This window comes from Amblyomma mixtum, chromosome 3 (genome assembly GCF_055824585.1).
Source record: "Amblyomma mixtum isolate Tamu chromosome 3, ASM5582458v1, whole genome shotgun sequence".
Classification (NCBI taxonomy): Eukaryota; Metazoa; Arthropoda; class Arachnida; order Ixodida; family Ixodidae; genus Amblyomma; species Amblyomma mixtum.
This window is the reverse complement of record NC_143014.1, coordinates 293,399,436-293,421,556: the sequence shown is the minus strand read 5'-3', so window position 1 is coordinate 293,421,556 and position 22,121 is coordinate 293,399,436. Positions and strand designations below refer to the sequence as shown.

The following is a 22,121-nucleotide window of genomic DNA, read 5'->3' as shown; positions in this document are numbered from 1 at the left end:
GTTGTTTAATGTGCTCCAACATCTCGGAGCACACTGATGTTTTTTTATTTCCGCCTCCACAGAAATGCGGCCACCGTGGCCGAGATCCTATCGTGTGACCGTCGGTTCAGCAGCTGAACGCCAAAGCCACTGAGCCATGCAACGAATGCTTTCCCTCTGGCTTAGAGCACTCAGCACACACCCAGGTGAGTAGCCGCGCGTCTCTCTTATCTCACTCCACTGGCAGCGTGGCTGTCACCAACTCTACGAGCAGGTGCACGATGCACCATTAAGTCCGCCAGAGGCAGTGTACGAGCTGCGCCAATATCTGGCCATTGACTCAATGGGAGCTTACTATACTTTTGTTACTTACGTGAGCACCTGAATCAGACTGCAAACAAAAACACAGCGTCATCTTTGAGATCGGTTGTCACCTCTAAACACAGCAAAGCCTAATTACAGATGCCAACACCAACAGAGTGCCTGCCTTGGAGATGTTGGCAGTTCTACATTCTTATTTTCCGAAGGAAATCTTTGTCTTTCCATTTTGACCATTTCTTACAGCAGGTAGAGTGCAGTTCCTGCTGTGGCACCTTCATTTTTGCATCTAAACTTCATCCCATCATAAGCAACATGCCAATGACGGTAACACAGCCATTCAAAGCAGAGCTCATGTGAGCAGTGACCATGCTCTTATCTTTCTGTAACATCAGAGTCGCATGGTCACGTGGAAGTGTCAGAATGTACAGACTACTAACCGCTCTGCCCAGCTGCTCAACAATTAGGGGTTCATGTGAATTTTTGGCTGCAATTGGTTTTTTTGCACATTCTAGCAATCCCCGCTGGGTCTCAAAAATTGCCCCGCAATTATATCTGATGTCAATTTCTTTCCCTGCCTAAACTAAAGGTACATTTTCCTACACTCTGAGCCTTTGAAACACTTCACAAATGCAGTGGAATGCAGTAGTGCATTGTGGATAATGTACAGAATTTTGGATGTTCCGAACACTCTCCCGAGTCACTGTGGATGATATGAATGCGAAAGACATGACTGCACTTTTGAGTGCTCACTAAGCGTTGCCTGCACATCGCCGATGCCACGATCACCAGTTGCCCAATACAGGCCGCGAGCGGTTGACTAGTGACAAGTGGCGTGCGGCTGTAAATAAATGCTGTCCGCCATAAATAGATCTGCATGAATGCATTTTCGTGCCCCTGTACATGGAGTTTGTTCATTTCGTATGATCAAATGACGGATGATATGGACATTTTCCACGACAACTCAGATTCGAATCAGATTACATTACACTCAAGGTTTGCAAACACTACTATATTTGCTTCAAAGCAAAAATCAAATACTGCATTGGTATTAATTTATGCATTCAAAACTCTCGTATATTCACACAACGCTAGTCCTCACACCTGGCACAAACCATGCCACCATGACCCCCTTTTCCTCAGACACAGCTAAAAGCACCAAGCATGGCTCGGCTGCGCTTGGGTCGAAAGCACCACAACCCAACCGACATCTGCAGGGTCACAAATGGACCCGAGGGGGAGAACACAGTGTTTGGGTCAGCCTTGTGGCACTCACGTTGGACACACGACTGGGGCCAGGCACAGGCTTTGGCTGGGTATCAATCTTGAGGCGGGACAGTCTGCAAGGAGGAGGATAACATGAGCACACTGCAAATACTCAGATGACAGTGCTGGATGAACCCAACTGCACAGCACTGGTTGGCTTCAAAGTTGGCATAACAGGCCTTTCCAGCCTGTGGGCCGCCATGTCGCTGGCTGAACTGCTTTTTTGCACACAGCGCTGCCGAGCCATCGTGCATGCAGCAGGGACACACAGTGGATTAATGAACAATACGACGACATTCAGGGTAGCAGCGCCAGGTGTAAAAACCAGTCCAGACAGCGACATGGCGGCCCACAGGCTGGAACGGTGCACACAATGGCCAGGGTAATTGACGTGCTCTTTGTCCCTGTGATTAGGTGAGACCAGGGCAGAAACTTTCAAGAAGTGTGGTCAGAGGGGGGGGAGGGGGGCAGTGGAGGCACCCCCCAACGTTTCCTCCCCTGGTGGTTTCTGCCCCCCTCCACCCACCCACCTACTAGTACTAACACAATCATATCCCAACAAAAGATGTTGATTGATAGATCCCCCTTCACCAATATGATGACCGGAACTCAAGACTATGCGCAGATTTATTTATTTATTTATTCATACATTTTATAAGCTAGTCAAACTCTTCATATACACGGTTTTAAGACTGGCCAATTTAAATTAAAATTTTGTGGGTATTATTAAAAAATATATTTCATTAGCGGCCGCAGTTGATAATGCGTCGTGCTCCAGCACCATCGGCGCATCTGCATTGCTTTCGCCTCTGGAATGTGACACCACGTGGCACTACAAGAGTTCATGCTCAGCAGCAGTGAAAAATGATAGGGCATAGCAAAAACGAAACGGCACGAGCAGTGCGCCCCATCACCGCCGTACGGTTGTCCGCATGATTCCGATGCTGATAGCTCTCGCGCGTCGGGACTCGCGCGTAGGGATGACAGAGAGCACCAGCTATGCAAGGCGAAGGGTCCGTTTCCTGGGGCAACAGTGGCGGGCAGACCGAGAGAGGGAACATGAGGGGAGAAAGTGTGTGCCTCCGCAGCCGGTCTACAATGGCAGTGCAACCGCGCATGCCCCCCACTAGCTCGGTGGCTGTGCTGCCTCTCCCACTTGTAGCGGTGCTGCACGAGCCCCAGTGGAGGTGGCAGCGGCTGCTGCGGCAGACACGCTATCAGCGCAATCGTGAAACATTTCTTGTGCTTAAGACTTCGAGTAATGAGGGTTTTCTGTACATTTTTTCACAGTGATTTCACCCAGATTTTTTTCTTATTTTGTTCCCGTTCTGCACTGTCCTTTCGGGCCTTTTCATGTAAACTGCATGTAACAAAAAACCTGGATTGTCTGGAAATCTGGAAAAAACTGGAGAGTCTGGAAAAACCCAGACTTTTTTCAACTTCGTATATCAAGGTTTAAATGTGCACTGAAGAGGAATCTGAACTCTTATTTTTACTGTTGGAACTCGATCTACATGTTCCGAGCATTCTTGGAAACTTCAAATTATTTCCCTGTGCGGCCGATTTCCCCAATTTAAATCGGATTACCGTCGGGCTCCCGCCTCTTTTTTTTATTCCCCGCAAACGGTGGGAGGAGTCGACCAACCTTTAAACCAATCCCGTGGCGGCTGGCTGCTCTGCCACCGATGGAGTGATACGTAGTGATCGGCAAAAGCAAAGAGGCCATGCGTATTTTTATTATTTCCGTGTGCCTAATTTGCAAATATGTAGTCTCTGACTAGACCTATTTATTCACGGAAACCTAAAAGAAACAAAATAAAAGTGAAAGCAAAGTCGCCACGCGACTGCCTGAAAAGGCACTCCATGCGTTGATCGACTCCTCCCACGGTATGCGGGGAATTAAAAAAAGAAACGCGGGAGCCGGACGTTAATCCAATTTAATTACAGAAATCTGCCTCACAGGGCAATAAATCGAAGTTTCTAAGAATGCTGGGAACGTGAAGATCGAGTTCCCGTGGCAAAAAGACGAGTTCAGATTCCTCTTCAGTGCGCCTTTAACTGTATATGAATCTACTGTGATATGGATGCAGTGAGCCAAAATTTGTAGAAAGAGAATTACAAGATGGGCAGTGAAGTGCGCGCCTTACTGCAGCTGGCAGTTCGTGCTTCTAGAAGTGCATTCCACCAGCAAAGAGATGAAATGATGCACAAGAGCCACAAGGCTCCACTCCACATTCCTCATTCCGAACGCTGTCATTACACGTCTCCTTGGTGTAAACAACGCACCAAGGCGTGCCTGATGTACAAAATGGCCTTTCACACTTCCAAAACCTGCACTGCACATGTCACGGGCTGCCTCGCTATCTTTCTTCTTGGAATTAGTGCTACCTAGGCAGATATGCCACAGCATGCTATCAGCAGCTGTAGATATTGCTCTTCAGACCAGCCACACCTCTTCCGGTGATGTGGGCAAGAAGAGGCTGCCACCTGGTATTGGCAGACCAACCAGCCAAGGACTTTCTAATGAGCTAGAGGTTGTTTTTCCCTCAAACGAGAGGACTACAGCGGCGGCGCAAATACTGTGCAAAACGGCGAGCAGCCGCGAAAGTGTGGGACCCCCACATTAAGCCCTTTTCCATTAGCAACATTCCATGCAACCTGCAAATAGCTGGGTTTCTGCTTTTCCGGTTTTTTCTTTGCCTTGTGTAGTGTATATACGGTGTAACCTTCCGAACAGAAAGTTTTGCTGCAGTTGGAAGGAGCACTTCAACCTGACTGCATTGTAGCACTGTTGTTTTCTAACAAATAAAGATGCGGCAACTAGCTCAACTCAAGCCTTATTACATATTCCCCTTCCTGTCTGATGTCCAACTGTAGAGGGCTGTCAATGCAGCATCGGAGAACCAGAAAGCCCCAAGTTCTCACCACTAAGCACACATAAGAGGAGGAAATACTCCGAGAGAACTAAGGTGCAGCCTTTGTCTGCATCACACCTGCAACTCACCTCGTGTCCACGAGCTCTGGCTCATCATCCGGTCCCCACTCGAAGTTCAGATGCTGATCCATACAGTACACTCTCCGTCCTGGCACCTGCAACAACCAACCCATCAGCTCCGAGTTCAATCACTGTTTGACAGGCAAACAGTGACAGACACTCACATAATGCAGAAAATGTACAAGTAATGCCACGGCTTTGTTGCATTTGAGGCCAACTGGGAGCCACTGCCCTGAAGCTTGCCTCACTATCACTGCAGTTTTCTAGCCTTCGACAAAGTAACAGTTCTGACAAGCAATAACCTCAGAAGCTGATAGGCCTATGTTCAGCTTTGAAGGCATGTTAAGCAGCGGTAGCTCAGCACACATGCAACAGCTACATGCTTCCAAAATATAACTTGTCTACTCACACTGCAGACTTCTGCAGCCACAAATAACACTCTCCAAGAACTGCACCAAGACAGTTGCAGTCTAAGACACATGCTCCACTTTATCACCTTTTGTTGCTGCTTCAATGTCAGCAGCTAGAAAATTTACTTGGTCAATATTAGACTGTGCACAAAGTTCTCCTGCAAGCTTTGTTTACCCTTTAAATTGCATGCTAAGTGCACTGCCACAAACACACACCCTTACCATCCTTTTGTTCTACACATACAGCAATTTGGTGTATGGCCATATAGACACTATTAGAATGTGCCCAAGGCTCACAACCATGTAGGGGTGCCATACCATTGAACAGAATGTGGCCAACAGGCTCTGTCATTCTGATCCTGACTACCATGAGCGCATGTCACTACTGTCACCCCTGAGCTTCTACCTTTTAATGGTACAGGTTCACTCAAGCAAACACTGCTTGTGCCTCTATCTGTCTGCTGTCACCACTACAAGGCATCGCTACAAGACAGTGGCTCATGGTGGACAGCACCTGACACCTGCTGCCGTCACCCTAAGCTGGTAACAGAAAGAAAATGAAGCAATGAGTAATAATAGGCAAACTGTTGCCCCAATGATTATTCCACTCTGGTTTAGCCGAGCACAGCAAAGTCTGCTGAGCAAGCATGTATGACCCTTGGGTCATACATGCTTTCTCACTTCAGCTTGTCATTTCTCTAATGGAGCACTTGCTACACATCTAGCCCTTGCCTTTTGTCTCATGACTTTTGCTTCCCAGCCTGAGCCACTACCTAGAGCGGGTCTTAGCTTCAGCTTACCCCGAAAACCACAACACAGTTCAGATGACACAATTAGGTACGAGCTAAACGTACCACTTTGGACTGTGCTTAAAATAATATGCACTTACAAATAACGTGCTGTCTGATGAATACGGTCATAGTTAATACACTGTCTCCAACTCTCAGCTTGTATGAGATTTTTACCTCAAACTTAAAATCTGTGCAAAAGAGCACAAGTAGTAACTGGTTGAAAGCAAGTGAAAAGGGAAAACTTCACAGACCAGCAGCAAAATGCGCCGAAATTCCAATTCCAGCAAAACAGAACCCAATATGTTGTCATTCTCAACACTGATTGAGAGCATACAAGAACAGCTGAAGTCTGTCACTCCTAACAGCCCACCAGAATGGGCTATGCCTTTTATTCAAACAGCCTAGAGCTGCATTCAGAGCTGCATTTTAAACAGGCACGAATACTACTGAAGGGGCATGAGATGTTGGAAGGCAAAGCTTCAGAGCCAAACATTCAGCAAGGAATCCAAAGCCCAAATCGCAAAGCACATGACTTCAGTATAGCCAGAAAGTGTCATGCTTTTGAGTCATCTCCTGCATGTCACAGCACATTGAGGGTGCAGGCCTTCTGGTCTGAATGGTGCAGCAGATTGCATACGCACCAATGACGAACCATGCGCTGAACTTCTCAGATTCTAACATGCACCCTCCTCATCAGAAACAGTTAAATACAGCAGACAGACCAGAACCAGATAAAAAAAAAAAACAAGCTCAGCAGGCACCACATTTTTTTTTTCTTGCTATGGTACCCTCTTTGTCAAGAGTTTAAAGCCCAAAGGGTTTGCTTCTGAGCCACACCATGTTGTTTGTAATGCATCCTTCGTGATCAAAATCTTCAGAAGGGAGAAGATTTTTGGTCCTGCCCCCCCCCCCAATAACTGGCAGGACTTACTCTATCTTATATACGACAATGCAATTTTTGCAAGATGCACATGAATCAACTAGCAGAAGCACAGAGCTCAATGCAGATGAGTGATAATTACCAAATCCTTTTATGGATGGTTAAAGACACATATAACATTTACATATAACATTTTCTGGCTAACCAGACATACTCCACAACCACGTTAAGTGATGCTGCTGTGAATAACTGAATGAAAGCAGCACTGGCTGCTAAACACTCCTGCCTAAAATACATAGCCGCAATAAGTACCATGCAAGAAAAGCGGAGCCTCCAAACAGTGCTATGCCTATTAGAGCGATCAATTATCAATGACATATGCCAAGCAAAGTTATCAGGGAGCATAAATGCAGGCACAACGTGCACTGTTCCCAGCCTGTCAGCCAGGGAAAGAGGGTGGCCCACACAGCACATGCATTTGGCATCACTGCACAGGGAATCAACACCAGGCTGATGAGTTAAGGAGCCCTTATTTTCAGCTTCACCTCCACAGTCTTACGTGCAAGGTTAAGTACTTCAGCAACCTCACGTAGTGCGCTTAACGTTGCTGAAGCATTAGAAAGGCTCAAACAGGATTGAGCCCCGCAAAACAGACAGTGCAAAATAACAACAGCTTCTGGAAGCCTCGGAAAAGCTGACGAAAAGATGGGAGGCACCCCTCACCTTGACTGCGAGTGGCTCCCGCCTGTACGGTCTGCACTGCCTGGTACTGCTTGGTTGTGGCCACTCATCATCATCACTGCACCTGCTCACAGAGTTGCCGCTTTTATGGAGAATGCTCAGGGAGGAGAAGAAGCACACAATCGCACACCAGGTGCCACCACAGTTCTTCCGCGATTGTAGGTGGCTGTTACCACCATTCGGCGTTTGGAAATTGGGACAAAAAAATTAAGAGCTGGCACTACTCTACTTGGCACAGCCTTACAGCTGGTAGCATTTAACAAGTACTGAAGTTTTGCAAGCTTGGGCCCTTAATAATGCTGCTCAAGTTTAGCCAAGCCTTACATGGATGAGCCACAGAGGACAAAGCAACCCCCCCCCCCCCCCCCCATTGGCTACTACTCACTCCGGTGACGTTAGGTAGCATCCCCTTGCTGCACTCTGCAAGAAAAAAAGAAAGAGCAGCTAAGTGTAGGCCGCAGACAGTATTCATGTCAAGATGGATACAAACAACTACGGATAAACAATTAAAACGATAGCGAGCCATGCAGCCAATGCAACTCACTAGTACATCAAGCAAATTCAAGTCAGTTTTTCTGAAGATAAGAACAAACTGCCTGAGCTCTGCTACCTAGACACTACTCCTACACAATGGACACAAAGATGACATATCCCGGGAAAACCTGAAGACCCATTTCATGCCTGTCTTTATGTACAAATCCCCAAGGCTGGTTTGCAAAGACTACCACAGGAAAGCATTCCATAATGAAGTGATTTAGTGAGCTGACTCATTTATTCTCTGGAAACAATTCTCAGGTAAACCAGTAGTAGCACTTAGTAAAAATTATGCATTTTTTTTTACTTTAACATCCATCAGAATATATACTATGCAATGTTTTCAGCCATGATGTGCTTGCTTCACTGCTTCATTCATAATAGGAAGCACTCAAAGGAGTAAAGATTCAAAATTTTATATGCGTTCTTTGTTTGGAACGATGCGGAGCACATCAGAAAACATGGACAGCTGCATAGACTACATCAGCAAGGCACAAATAATTTGTAATTTAATTTTCTTCTCTCATGTTGTTTCGGTTACAACAGCCAAACAGTGGCTGTGATTTATCAGATGATGTCGGTGCTTTCTTCATTTTAATCAACACCAACTCTTACGCAAGCCTATCCAAGAGTTGGAATCACAAAAAAGAAATGAACAAGTAACGATTACATCGAAGCTTTTGCATGACTAACGTAACTTCCAATCGTCTGTCATATCACAGCCATCGTTCGGCTGTTAAAACCGAAACCAAAATGACACAAGAAAAAAAAATCCATCATAAATTATTCACCTGGCAGAGGTTAATTCCACATCATGACTTATCTATACTAGTCTTGAGCACCATTGCAAAGAAAAAAAACATTCATCCAAATATTTGGTGTCTCCTCTTTACGGCATAAGAGCTCTTAGAATATCGCAGCTAACACCACAATGAGCTAATACACCTCGAATGCTACACTATTTTACCTTCAGCCCTTTGCAGTAGTCACTGGAAATCTCAGAAAACTGCTGCTCATAAACTGCTTGCCCGTCTCCACTGCTATTCTCTTGGGCTTCGATCAAAAAAACTCATCTAATAAGTGGAACCTCACTGCTATGTTTAAAAAAAATGGAACAGAAAACATTTCGTCCAGAAAATTGTATTATTCAAAGCCACCAAGATCAGTGACTCAAGAACAAAAGCTGACACATCCACTCCCTGAAAATTTGGGCAGCATTCATTGAGGAAAGATACCAAAAGCTTCTCGAAAGCTTGCAGACTTCTGTCCACATTTGCACAGTCTTTAATATGGAACAAACTTCACAACAGAACAAGTCCGGCGATGGCAAAGGCAAAAGCAGGCTAGATGTCTTGTGTTCACCTCATTTTTTGATACTTCGCCCCCTGCACCAATGCACTGTGGAAAAGCTATCACAGTGGACGATTGCCTGTGCGTTCCTGCTCTTCATGCCTCACACCCCCAGGCCCGGAATGTATGGACAAGCTTCTAGAACTGAATGAATACAAACTGAAGTTCTTAAAACACCCCACTACCCCTGCCACCCTTTAGCATACCAGGAAGAACCAACTGGATTTCACCAGGACTGTCACACAATAAAGGTGCCTCCCAGAAAAATGGTATAAGTTAGGAGAAACAGAACAATTCGATCTTATATCCTGCAAGCCAGGTTCAGCAGCATGACCTACCCACCTATTTTGTTTTTGCACACTACTCCAGAGAGCAATGTATTTATCGTCTATGGAGCCATTCCATGACTACAAAAAAAAAATTCAGCAGCCACAGCAATGATTACATCAAAACATGACAACATGAAAACAAGCAAAAGTGTATCAAGTATGAATAAAGCTAAAAGGAAACAAACTGCACAATGTAAATTGCAAACTGTTTCCTTTCTGCTTTATTCACACTTGAGACACTTTTACTTGTTTTCAAGCTGTCATGTTAAGATGAAAAAATTACACAATATTCCAAAAATAAAAGTGCTAAAAAAGTATGTCAGGATACTAATAAGAGTTGTTTAAATGTAGTATGGACGATTAAGACTACAGACAACCCCTGTTTTACCGTTCACCCAAAACAAAAATGCCTGAAAACTGAGAACCTTTTGTTTATTTTTTTCCCTTAGAATGGTGCACAAGTTAAGTTCACAATGACCACCATGTAGAATTTCTCTTTGTATGCTAAATAATTTAAAATTGAATTTTTTATTTGATGTACATCTGGTTTTGGTTCCAACAGCTGAATTGCATATATTGCCTCAAAGGTGTGGTTAAGGTCCCGTGAGGCATAAAAACCCCAATATAACTGCAGCCTTGTAAGTTTCCATCACTCCTACTCTTGTGTCAACCTGCCCCAGGAGTGGGAATGACAGTGAGGAAACAAATAGCCAACGTTTTACAGTTTTTGCGTCCCTCATGTGACCACATACATGTGATGCCATAGACACATCCCAGATGTTGAAAACAGAACACAACTAGATACAGCAGACTCCTGTTAAGACGATTTCTCGGATAAGATGAAAAATGTGAGGTCATTTGGTTGGCTTTCTTAAGATTCAACATGAAAAGAATCCCCTCCACGCAAATTGTTTCGAGCACGCTTCGGTTAACACGAACTTTAGCAGCGGCCCCGCACAACGGCACTTGCGGGGTGTCTGCGTGGCACTGTCGAGCAATGCGAAACAACTTAACGCACTTCCATGCAAGATAGCTCTCACAAGACAGCTTCCACACACGTTCTCGCTATTGTGCAGAGAAGCTGTCTTGCTGGGAACCTTTCCTGCCGATGCTGAAAAGGCAGGGCACCTTCCCTCCTGCCTCTGTGTGGTGCAGAGATGCGAGATCTTGGTATCGTGCGCACGTCACATGCCGTGCATTGCCTTGGGTGGGCCAAAGGGCGCACAAGCGCGGAGTGTACCCACCCACTGACTAGGGGCTCACACAGCTGGCAGCCAAATTTTCAGCCAACACTGCACTGCATCACGCGTTTTTGCGATGCAGAAGTTGCCAGATAGTGGCATCAATAACAACAATAGAGTTAATAACAGTTGCACTGAGGAAGGAGAAAGATAAAGAGAGAGGCGCACGGCTTCCCAGCCGCTCAGAGCTGCAAAAAAATCTCATCAGGAAAAACAAAAACAAATAGCGGTAGCTGCAGAAGAAAGATACCAAGAAAAAAGAGATGCCAAAAAAACTAAACCAATGCAATTTTCAAGTAAGATAACATGGTTTTTGCTTCATGTCCTCACTGCTCATATATGTTCCATTTGCAATTATCCCCTCACTGCAATATTCATTTTCTTTATGTAACATATACTTGGATGTGCCCAGAATGCTCACATATCTTTTTCTGCAGCACTTCTGTCGCGATGAACTTCTGATAAGATGAACAAATTTTTTGGTCACTTCAGGTTCACCTCAAACAGAGTTGACTGTATAAGGAGAAAAAATGGAATAAACTATTTACCAGGCGTGCAGAGATTCTGCAGAGCAAACCATATTTACTAATGATGTGATCACCACTGCAAACAAGACACAACCGAAACCTAGTATCTCGACTTCTTTACCACCAACTTAAACAGAACAATGTACACTGAACACTATTACTGAACTGCTACACAGAGAAAAAAAGAGACAACAAAAAATTACCATCCGGTCGTAATATGCCTGATCTCTGCTCTCAATTGGCACTGCTAGGACAGCCGGCTGAGTTGGAACAAACTGACCTTTCCGCACGGCCTCCTCCCTCTGCGCCGTCTCCTTGGACGCCGCCACTACCCGCTGCACAGCACAGGGGAAAAGCAGTAAGCATTTTCTCCCACTCACTCCTTCAAACACACTCCAATCTGCATGCCTTTAAGTTCAGGCATGCAGCTGCAACAAGTGCCAAAATCAACCAGCCTGCCTCAATGCTAGTGAGTAGAAGTTATCAAACTACCCCTGACCAGCTGGCCTTGGTGACTTCCACACAAGATTTTCTCGATGCCCAGCGCTGTATCGCAGCAAAGTTCAATTGCCCGCACTGCCGTAAATCTACACTGCTGCGAGATGAAGCTATGTTTAACAAAACCCCAATTAAAACACATCAATGTCACAGATGCCCAAAGCAAGGAAATGTGCTCAAAACATGAAGCCCACACCAACTGTAGTGGGTAGGCTGTTATGTCAACCACTCTGAGAACAAACAAGGTCACACACGCTGAGCAAGGACATAAATATGTTACTCAAGCATCTGCATGAACCAAACAAAACTCATGGAGGAAAGTCAGGCTGGTCAGTGTTGCATCGGAAACTCAGAGGCCCCACATAACTTTCTGCTGTAGTCCCTATGAAAACAAAGCAAACAAGCATTGTTGCAAACATGACACTATGTCAAACATTCCGAATGTCCTTTGACAAACGTATCTTCAAGTTCGTTGCCCTTGCCCAAATAATTTGCTGCCCCAATCAGCCCAGAGTAATGGATGCCACCGATTTCCATGTAGATGCACATTTCCAGGCTGCTTCCACCTATTGTGCACAAACAAAAAGACTTCACAGCATCGTTACGCAGAACATCTTGCACCAAATGCCCTTTCCGGTGCATAAAGCACACGCATATGAGTCAGCACTACAATATAAATGAAGTTCCACGGCAGCACATATCTAGAAGGGTAATGCCCAGAGCAGCTGCAGAAAGGGTATATTTACAGATCTCTTGCAACGTTCAGGCATTACACGATATCATCACAATAGACACCCTTTAGAAACCAGGCGCAACCCTAAAAAAAAAAAAATGTATTGGTGTCCACCCCACTCTTGCAGTCTGATATGGGACACAATTTGACTGAAGTACACTGTAAGGTTCCTATAAAAAAAGTCTTGCCTTAGAAAACTATAAAATAAGGTAAAGAAATATGAAATTTGTATTGATGCACAGACCACCTCTGTGGGGTAAGTTTTCTTCTTACAGTAAAAGGTATTACGTACAGCCCCCCCCCTGGGAAGATTCATAATGCAGACAGACCGTCAACATCCGGCCACATAACCCTCGCATGACCAGTTATATGACGGCCACAGATTAAGTGTTACACGTCATCGCATGACTAGCGGCAGGCATGTGACTGTGTGCTTGCTGCGATCATTAGGTAGCCCAAGTTGCCACAATGTCTGCAGGTATTAGACTTGACTGTAGGCCTTAGGCATCAGGAAAAGATAGTGCGGGCAAGGTGAGAGCTTTCACCGTGTTCAGTGTATTACACAGCACAGTGTAAACACCTTAAAAGTGTAACTGTGATCAGCTGCCTGCTCACCCACACTTTCTCCTTCACTGATGTGGCACCAGTGGCAGTGAAAAACGCAATGTATTCTGTTGCTTACGGAACAGCAGCACTTCAGGAAGCCGATGTGCCAACTAGTAGATGCACAGTAGCAAAATGAATGCAAAATTCACAGCCAAAAGCACTGACAGTGACATGTACAAAATAATCTGGGACAATTAAGCTCTGCCTTAAGGGTATGATGCAATAGCATCAATGGGTTAATTTCCATATATGCAAAATTTGGCCATTCTCTATTGCACAGTCATAGATCCCTGGGAGTCCTCATACCACTTCTGGCGCAGTGTTGCAGCGGTCAAGCGATGCGCCACTGCCCTGCGATGGCACGTGCTGCCACTGCACCGGTGAGGCTTGTGAGACCCAGGCTGCTCTTCCTGATCGACCTCTCGCAACCAATCAATAATTTAACTGCTACCTCTCACGGTGGGCAGTTTGCTCACTATCCGGTGGGCAGAGTTGTGGTGATGCCACACGGTCACGTGACCTCGGTGGCCCACCTGGAGTGTTTCCCTGGGGATTTTTTTAATGGATTTTTTGCTCGCAACCAGTGACAGAGACGCCGATGCAACCGCTGCAACTGGCTCTTGTGCAACACAGGCTCCTTATCTCTGTTGCATTAAAACTACCGGAACCCGAATGAATGAAAAAAACTACCAATGCTGTGTACTGTCAACCACATACTTGTCTAGAGCGCTCAACGATGCAACGGGGCGTACACTTGACACTCACTTATGAGTGGCCTAGAGCTCGAAACCTTACCTTATTGCGTGTGCACATTCCCATGATTAAGTGTTGAATTCCTCACACCTTTAGAAGCTGTATCGGGCCCGCCGAGCAATGGTGATTGTCATAAATGCACAGCAGAGTGCACTGTCAGAGCGCTCTAGACAAGTGTGTGGACGACTGTACACCACTTTTCAATGCAGTCTTGAAAAGTCAGCTCAATGTGCACATAAAACAAACCTGGACTAAATGAGAGAGCAATGGCCAAAAGCTACACAATTCTTCTTAGGCACACACACACAAAAGTGTGAACCATTCAAAGGTCAGCAGCTAGACAGCAGTCCTCCACTCACTACAGTGCATGCACCAGCTTCTATCACAAGGATCCTCCCCACAAGAAGAAACCGATTCCCTGTTTTCAGCATGCGCAGCAGTCAAGAAGGCAACCCCCCGGATGAAAAGGCCTCCAGACACAACATTCTTATTCAAAGATGAAAAAAAAGTGTTGTGTTAAGGCAAAAAAAGTGGACAGCTCTAATGTTTCATGTGGCCTACTCCACAACAAGGTTGTAATGTAAGATCTCCCTTCCTAGCCGAGTTGAGCATTTTAGCATGCATTTGCCTTGATACCCCAGTACTCTATGCTGCACCTCAATAATCTAAAACAGTTCCAACTGCAGACACTGTTCTCGTGATATGGCTTCCCACCACAAAAGTCGACAGAAATTTATCAGCTTTTGATACTAAGGTTCCGAACAGACTGACTGAAAGTGGTAGCCCTAAATTAAGGCCCACATTACCCTGTTCTCCTTGACATTTTACCAAAGGGAAGCAGCTGATAAAAAAATGTCTTTTCATAAACGCTTCATAAACCCCAAAAACAAGGGCAACTCATGGCATACATTTTGAATGATTTGAGGGGTGGCATTTTAAAGGGGCTCTGAAAGGCGCTCTCAAAGTTGCGGTATGCCTGGCACGTTAAAGGACGTCACTCCACGGATATCCTCTAGAAAGAATTTTGTTAATGCACTTTGTAGAAGTTGTCTGCACAGTCAAACCTCATTATAACGAAGGAATGACAATTCCCCTTGGACGGTTTATCAACATAGGCTATAATAAAGCTACGGCTATAACGAAGTAATTGTCAGGCCCTTCAACTTTGTTATAACGAGGTTCAACTGCAGTCAAAATTTGAATTTCAGCATCTTTGCGCTTCCCTCTCCTCTCATCACTTTTTGCACGCTTAAAGGTGAGTGATCCTCCGCCAGCACCGCCGCGTGCGGGGATTCCCCAAGAGGGGGGGGGGGGGGGGGGGGGGGCTTCCTGATCTGCTGGAGTGACGCAGCTGACTGGCCGTGGCCATGGTGGCTGTATGACATGACATTTGAAAGAATCCAACTAATAGCCAAATCTTAACTGGCATACCCAGGAGCATGAAACAGAGGAGGGCACAAGACTCACGAAGTCACCAGAAAGGGCTCTCCAACTATCACATGCAACTGTAGGTTCTCTGCTGCATGTAGAAGTTTATTGGCTCAGGTGTGCATGACAACATCATGCAGTGATTGAGAGAGTTTATGTGCTCTTCTCGGAAGATGTTTCAGAGCCCCTTTAACATGCAAGACTTGAACACCCAGCAGGAAACAAATGTTGAATGTGTAAAAGTATATCAACAAGGTAAAAGAAGCTTTGCAGGTGTCTGCAACATTTTCAAAATACTGCATGCTTGTGCTTAAAAAGATCCTTGAATAATAAATTTTTTAAATTCAGTAGTAAAGCATTATTCATCTTGCATCATATTCCATCTACAAAAGTGTTAACTGAGTGAGCCTAGCACACAAATGATGGTTTTGCAGGCAAATTTACGGTACTAAAGGTCATTTTTGTAACTGGCTATGAGGAACTGCACTGTAAGATGACCGTCAAACACTGTGCCAGTGCACATGAATAAGTAAACAGGTTAAATCAGACTGCCAATTGTTACAACTGCTCCAAAGGCAAGAGAGAATTAGCGGAAGGTTACAAAGCCTAAAAAGCCGAGTTTAGTTTGTTAGCTTGTCACTACTCACCAACAACTCCACCTTCTGCTCTTCCGTCATGTCTTCTTCCCATAGTCCCAGAGCTGCAACGATCAGCAGAGCAGTTAGTGCCAAGCCCATGAGAAGTTTAGGAGACATAACCTCAACGGTGTGGGAAATGTAATGCTTCTTATTCACTTGCACCTTAGTCAAGTACTAGACAAGTCTCACGAGCCACACTTTCGCCACAGACTGGAACTGTCTACCAGAATGTGAACATCATTCACATCACTGCGCACACAAAGAAAAAACCGTGTTTATCCAAAAAACACTCAAAGTACTCGGGAGACTTTAAGCGTGGCTACAGCACTCATCACGCCATACAGATGGGCTCCCCTTAAAAGTAGGTGACACATAAAAGCTTTTAGTTGTACTTTTGCGAAGAAATGTGCACCATGTGACGAATTTCAGGTCATCCCTTCCAGCTTCCTCCATAAGTGCATGCACACAATGGAAACACAGCATGCAGTATATACTCAAGAGCAGGGGGACAGTGCCTCCTCAGCCCAAAAATGTCAACGGACGGAAGGAAGCCCTCCACCTTTGTATGGACCTTGGTTTTGTTCTGGCTCACTGTGCATGGCTTCTTTGCCCAGGCATGCATGCCACAACTAACAGTGTGGACCACAATATGGCACAGTGTGAAGCCAGGTGCATGCTCTTGCTTCCTTCAGAGCCCCCTTAATGTAAACATTTCCAGAGAGTAACTGGCTGGTGAACGGCACATTTCACAACACCAGCTGTGCAAGAAAGCATACATTTTCGCTTTCAAGGAATGCCAAAATTCAGTTCATGCCACTTATGGCTGGTTCCAAAGTGACAGAAACCATCTTCCCCCCTTTTGTTGAGGTACAACGAAACCAGTCTGAAAAGCGGGACAGCCCTGTTCCAACAAGGAGGTTCGCAATGCAGGGAGGGTGAAATAGAGTGGGCAAACATCCCTCTGGCACTGCTCGGCCACTCACCCTGGAGTTCTTCGTCCATGTGAGAGCCTTGCTGCTCAGCAGAGCACCGCCGTGCAACTGTCGCAAGCTGCAACAGACAACATTCACACCAATAATTATTCCACCTTCCAAAGTTGTGGTGATTATTAAGCAGCCAGCATTTTCAGTCAGTTCTAACAATTGGTGGCGATTTTTAAACCTGCCTAGCAATGAGTTAGATTACCTTCAACTAACACAAAATCAGCACAACATCATGCAACACCTATAGCAGGCAACATGTGCTGGTGGCAAACAGGCTTTAAGAGGGCACTAGAGCAGTTTGATCAGATCTAGCACATTGGCAGTACTTTTATTCATGGGGGGGGGAGTGGTACTGGGCAGTACATGCCCAACAAACGCACTGCCGGAAAGGTTGGAGGGCGGGCTTGATTTCAGTGTCTGTATGTGTGTGTGTGGGGTGTGGGGGGGTGGCAAACACCCTAGACGCCCCCTTGCCCTGCTACATGCCTGTATTAGACACAAGTTTCTTTTTGCACAACGCCTCCCTCTCCTCTATGCTGGCACGCACAGCTCCAACATGTGGCCGCCTGAGTGGAGCCCTTGTACACACGTGCACAACTCTGTGCTTCATGTATCATGCTCTAAAAGTTCAACCAATCAGGTGAGATTTTTTTTTTTTGACAATGCACTCAAGGATGTTCTCTTTTGCATAAGCAGGCATAACAATGACAGCTTTCTACATGCTTTGAAAGAATACGGGCCATTGTGACAACACAGCAAAAAAGGCAAGGGGGTTTCAGTGAAACTAAAGAAAAAGTGCAGAGAGATACTTCTTGGCCCTTTTAAGATCACATGCTTCTGGGCCTGCCCCACAGTAATAATGTAACTGCTCTAGCCATATGGCAATCTACATGTCACATAGCTGATTCATCCTGAAAAAAAATAAAAATTAACAAAGGTTTTCTTTTAAATCTTCCTTTTAAATCCTTTTAAAGGATTAAAGTTTCCCAATCAGCCACAACAGACAGGCAAAATTGAAGCTACTAATTTTACCTTTCTGTGTGAATGCCTGATAAGCGGCAATGCTGCTAAGAATGCGTGCTCTTATATTTGGTGCCCAAAAGTACTATGTACGAGCCGCAAAGCTGCAAGCTGCATCAAATCCACTCAATTAAAAATGAGTGCACTTAATTACCAGCACAAATGACTTAAGACAAACCAGAAAAAATTTCTTCCACCATAGTGCCTGAAGAAATAGTCAGAATTGGTGAAATGCATTAAGGAAAACCAGCATGTCAAGTTCTGCAACTATTATTTTGAGGCAAATGCCCCAAAATAAAAAAGGAGGCCCCCCAGCAAATGGTGGTGACCAGTTCATTAATCTTCTAGGGTGAAATAGTAGATGGCACCTGCACGAAATGGGAAGTGATGTCATGAGAATTGCTCGACGCCACTGGCCTCCTCTGCCACTACACTCCCGAGTTGCATCCGACCCCAGCCATCACAATGCACCGTGCGATGCCAGACTGTTCTGTTTCATTAATTGAGTTATCAAGTGATAAATAAATGTGTGGTCTATATATCTCAAATTCTGGCAGTTGCTTCCATCTTTGTAACTCAAGCCCATCAAACACCTACCTACCCGTAGTGAATAGCCCTTCATGTGCCATGAGAAAATAATATACATGTGCGCCACCTTAAAAGTTATTATGTTGATGTCAATTTTTCATTTACTGCTTCCAAACTGCATAACAATCATACCTGCCACAAAGTTTGTTATGTCAGGGCCAGTTTGATACACACTTGGAAGAAAAAGTGGTGACGCAAGTATGTGATCTTTGGTATACTTGTGCAGCTTATGTGATACAACTATTCAGCTCAATTAGGCTTGATTACCTCCACAAGAAAAATGAAATAGAAGCTGGTTGTCTCAAGAAAAGCATATGTCGAGCAGAAAAGTTCCACGGTTCCGGATGCCAGCATACTCCAAAATAAACTTACAACCTGGAACTCCAGCTGACCAGTTTCACTTAAAGGTGCCAACAATTAAATGAATTTCTTTTCGCAAGTGCGAAGTTACGCCGATGTTGCTGGAACTGCTTTGCATGCATCACACCAGCCACTTACAAGCGTGTTGTACAGTGGCAAAGGTTCAAATAGGGATGGGATTTTAACAGCTGTGAAAGCTGCGCTGCCACACCTGAAATATTTTCAGACAGCAGACTTCCTGCTTCTGATCCCAGGCGACGGTGAAGGTGGACTCATCTGAGAACACAACAGTCTTTGCATTGGTCAACGATACAGTCGCTGTGCTCATTAGCAAATGTCAGGTGAGCTATTTTGTTTTCTTGACACAAACATGGCTCCTGCACAGTCACCCAACTTTTAGGTCGCCTTCTGCTAACAATCTCTTCACAATTGAAAAACAATTGAAAAAAAAAAAGGCAGAAATACCTGCACCACCACCAAACCCTTGGCTGGTGCTGAATGGCTTTGTGTACACTATCGCAATCAAAGCTGCATCCCCTTTGGCAGTAGTAGCCTGTGAGTGCCAGTCATGTGGGGCATCGGCAACGCCATCTTCGTCTCTGTATGCTTGTATGATGCTGTTAACTATATACGCGAACCACCCTGTCATTTCAGCAATTTGGCACTAAGAATACACCCTAACGGAAAGTTCCACAATCAACATCAGCTTGCCTCCGGGAACACAAGAAAATTTTCGAGTAATGCACTCAGCTTCTCCGATACAGCCACAATTAAAGAGTGGCTCCAGTTATACTATGATCTTAGCACAATTTGGGGCGAGTTTTTAATCAGTGCAAGCAGGTGAGAACAAAACGAGGTGAATAGCAAGAAATGCCTTGCACTGCATAAAGCATGTAAGTATAACAGCGTGCAAATGGTCACGCATGCTCCTGGGAAGCGATAACACTTTCAGGTCTCTTCAATCTGGCTGCACTAGTTCCGTGAAGTTCTGTGGCAGTGCCATCAGCATGCAGCGTCAATTCAGGCAGTTCAAGCACAGCTCGGCACTGGCTCCTTCCAAAAATCGAGTGCATGCCTGGTCATCTGCTAACCTGGCCGTTGCCAGCAAATTACAGCGCTCTGCGTGCCACCAACATCAACGGCCGCCAAAATCCCAAACCACGAGAAGAATTTTCAAGCAGCAAATCACAATGAAGTTTGTTCATGAACCAGCCCCAGGAAACACTGAAAAAAAAAAAAAAGCCGATGCATGTATACACACAGACAATTTACCAATGTGCGCTGAAATGCTGCTTGACTTGACCGCTTAAGTTTATAATTATGATGCCACAAACAGCCACTCACCTCCTCCTTTCAAGAAAAAAACCGTTTCATTAAGACAACACTCATATCTTTTCCACTTCTCTAACCTCCTGCACATGGGCACGGCCATACTGCTGCACTACAGCTGCACTTCCAAGCGTGCAAGCCAGCCAAGAACTCGTGCTGCACTAGGCTGGCACTTCTGCAAAATGAAGGCTGAAGTGCAGCAGGCACGTGGCAAAACGGATAAAGTGCTGCACTCCTTGACCTGGTGCAGAAAGTGCAGCCAAATCGAAGAGACCTTTAGTCGTGCTAAGAGCAGACAAGGCAAAGAACGGCACAATCCTTTCCCTTTCATTTCAAGAGCGCCGTATGTTGGGCCCATCGTGCTTCGGGAACCGTTGCGGCCACCCTGTCGGGCGTTTCTACTCCTATTGAGCGCGATAGTACAGCTATCTTTGTATAGTGGATATGCTCAAAAACACATCGTCTCAAACCAATCATCCTCAGCCAGATATCACCAGCCTGCTCTGGTGTGCATCGCTCGGATTCTTCAGATAACAGTGATACAACGTGTAGACGTTATCAAAGCTCAAAACGATGTTTGCTTAAGCACTGGCCCCTCCAACAGATGGCTAGGACCAAATAAAACAACGTGCCTGCTTCCATTGGGCAACGATGGCTCGAAAATGTGAAATAAGGGCTTGACGTTATCAGGAAGCAGGAAATGCATATATCATTTAGTTCATTTGAACTGCGCCTCGAACACAAACGAAGAAAGGACGCGAAAGAGTGTTTTGCGTTCTTGCTTCATCTGTGCTCACCGAGCTCCCTAAGCACGCGGTGTCATCGCACATTTGCGTTTCCACTCGCGAACCTGCCTACGGGCTGCGCGCATGCCTGCGACTGTCATTCGCCCGGAGCAAGCCCGCTGGCTCAGCCCACTTAGCTTGCCGTGCGTGTCGGCGACATGCTAACGTTGTGCGTGAGCTGACGTATGCGCCCATGCTTCGTGAACGCCAAACAGACGCTCCAGTGCGCAACGTCGTGGGCATGGACCGAGAGGCCCAGGCGACGGGGGAGCAGCCCGCTTACGTCGAACGTCACCCTAGGCTGCTGCGTGATCTCCACGGGCGAAGACGGCTCCGTTTCGCCGGGAGTAGAGTCCTCGCCGCCCCCGCCGCTGTAGGCCATGTCCGGTCCAGCTGCCACACAAATCACTCACGGACGATGAGTTACGAGCACAGCAGCTGCCGAGGCAGCTACGCGTGCTCGTTCGTACGCAGAGACCAGCGGACGTCCAGGCCGAGCAACGGGAGCGAAGGCGGTGAGTGGCTGCTGGCCGCGAATGAACAGACGCCGGCGCTAGTCGCTGAAAACGTCGGGGACGGTGACTGCCCGTCGTGGATGATTTCAGCTTGCCCGAAAGGCTGCGGCGTGAATCGACGCGACCGCTAGCCGAACGCGGTCGTGCGATTCTCAATCAATCCGTGGTTTCATACCGCGCCGCCGCGTCCAGCGAGCACAGGCCAAAACACGACAGCGCCGCCATGCGCGCAGTGTTGCTTCGCGGTGTTGCCTGCGAATCGCGCTGTATTTGTCGCACTGAGCTGCGCTGTATTACGTGCGACTGCAACCAAACAGCGTTATTCCTCCAAATTTTGGAAACATCATCTTGATTTTTAGTTACAGCTTTTGTTTCAAGCACTTTGTGTTATATTTTGTTCAAACTGGTGTTTTCTCGGTTTCTGTAAACTCGTCGAGAGTGAAAAAAAAAAACCGCTGCGCGGCACGACATGACGACGTACGATCAGGCGCACTTTTTTGAAGTATGTTGCGCGGCTAGGCCGC

General features: G+C 45.9%; 1 protein-coding gene across 10 annotated transcripts in view; it reads right to left on the bottom strand.

The window, feature by feature from the left end:
* LOC149355191 (uncharacterized) overlaps positions 1-22,121 on the bottom strand; it is a 149,432-nt gene that overhangs the window by 48,343 nt on the left and 78,968 nt on the right. For 9 of the 10 annotated variants that reach the window (XR_016291478.1, XR_016291479.1, XR_016291480.1 and 6 more), the window contains exons 26-32: positions 17,001-17,067; positions 16,027-16,079; positions 11,565-11,696; positions 7,766-7,800; positions 7,363-7,444; positions 4,568-4,653; positions 1,574-1,637 (exon numbers count right to left, since the gene is read on the bottom strand). Coding sequence is in view for 7 of the 10 variants with exons in the window: in XM_089583688.1 (XP_089439814.1) it covers positions 1,574-1,637; positions 4,568-4,653; positions 7,363-7,444; positions 7,766-7,800; positions 11,565-11,696; positions 16,027-16,079; positions 17,001-17,067 (519 nt within the window). In the remaining 3 variants the exon portion in view is untranslated. The remainder of the gene's footprint in view (positions 1-1,573; positions 1,638-4,567; positions 4,654-7,362; positions 7,445-7,765; positions 7,801-11,564; positions 11,697-16,026; positions 16,080-17,000; positions 17,068-22,121) is intronic. The other variant, XM_089583691.1, reaches the window with a different exon arrangement.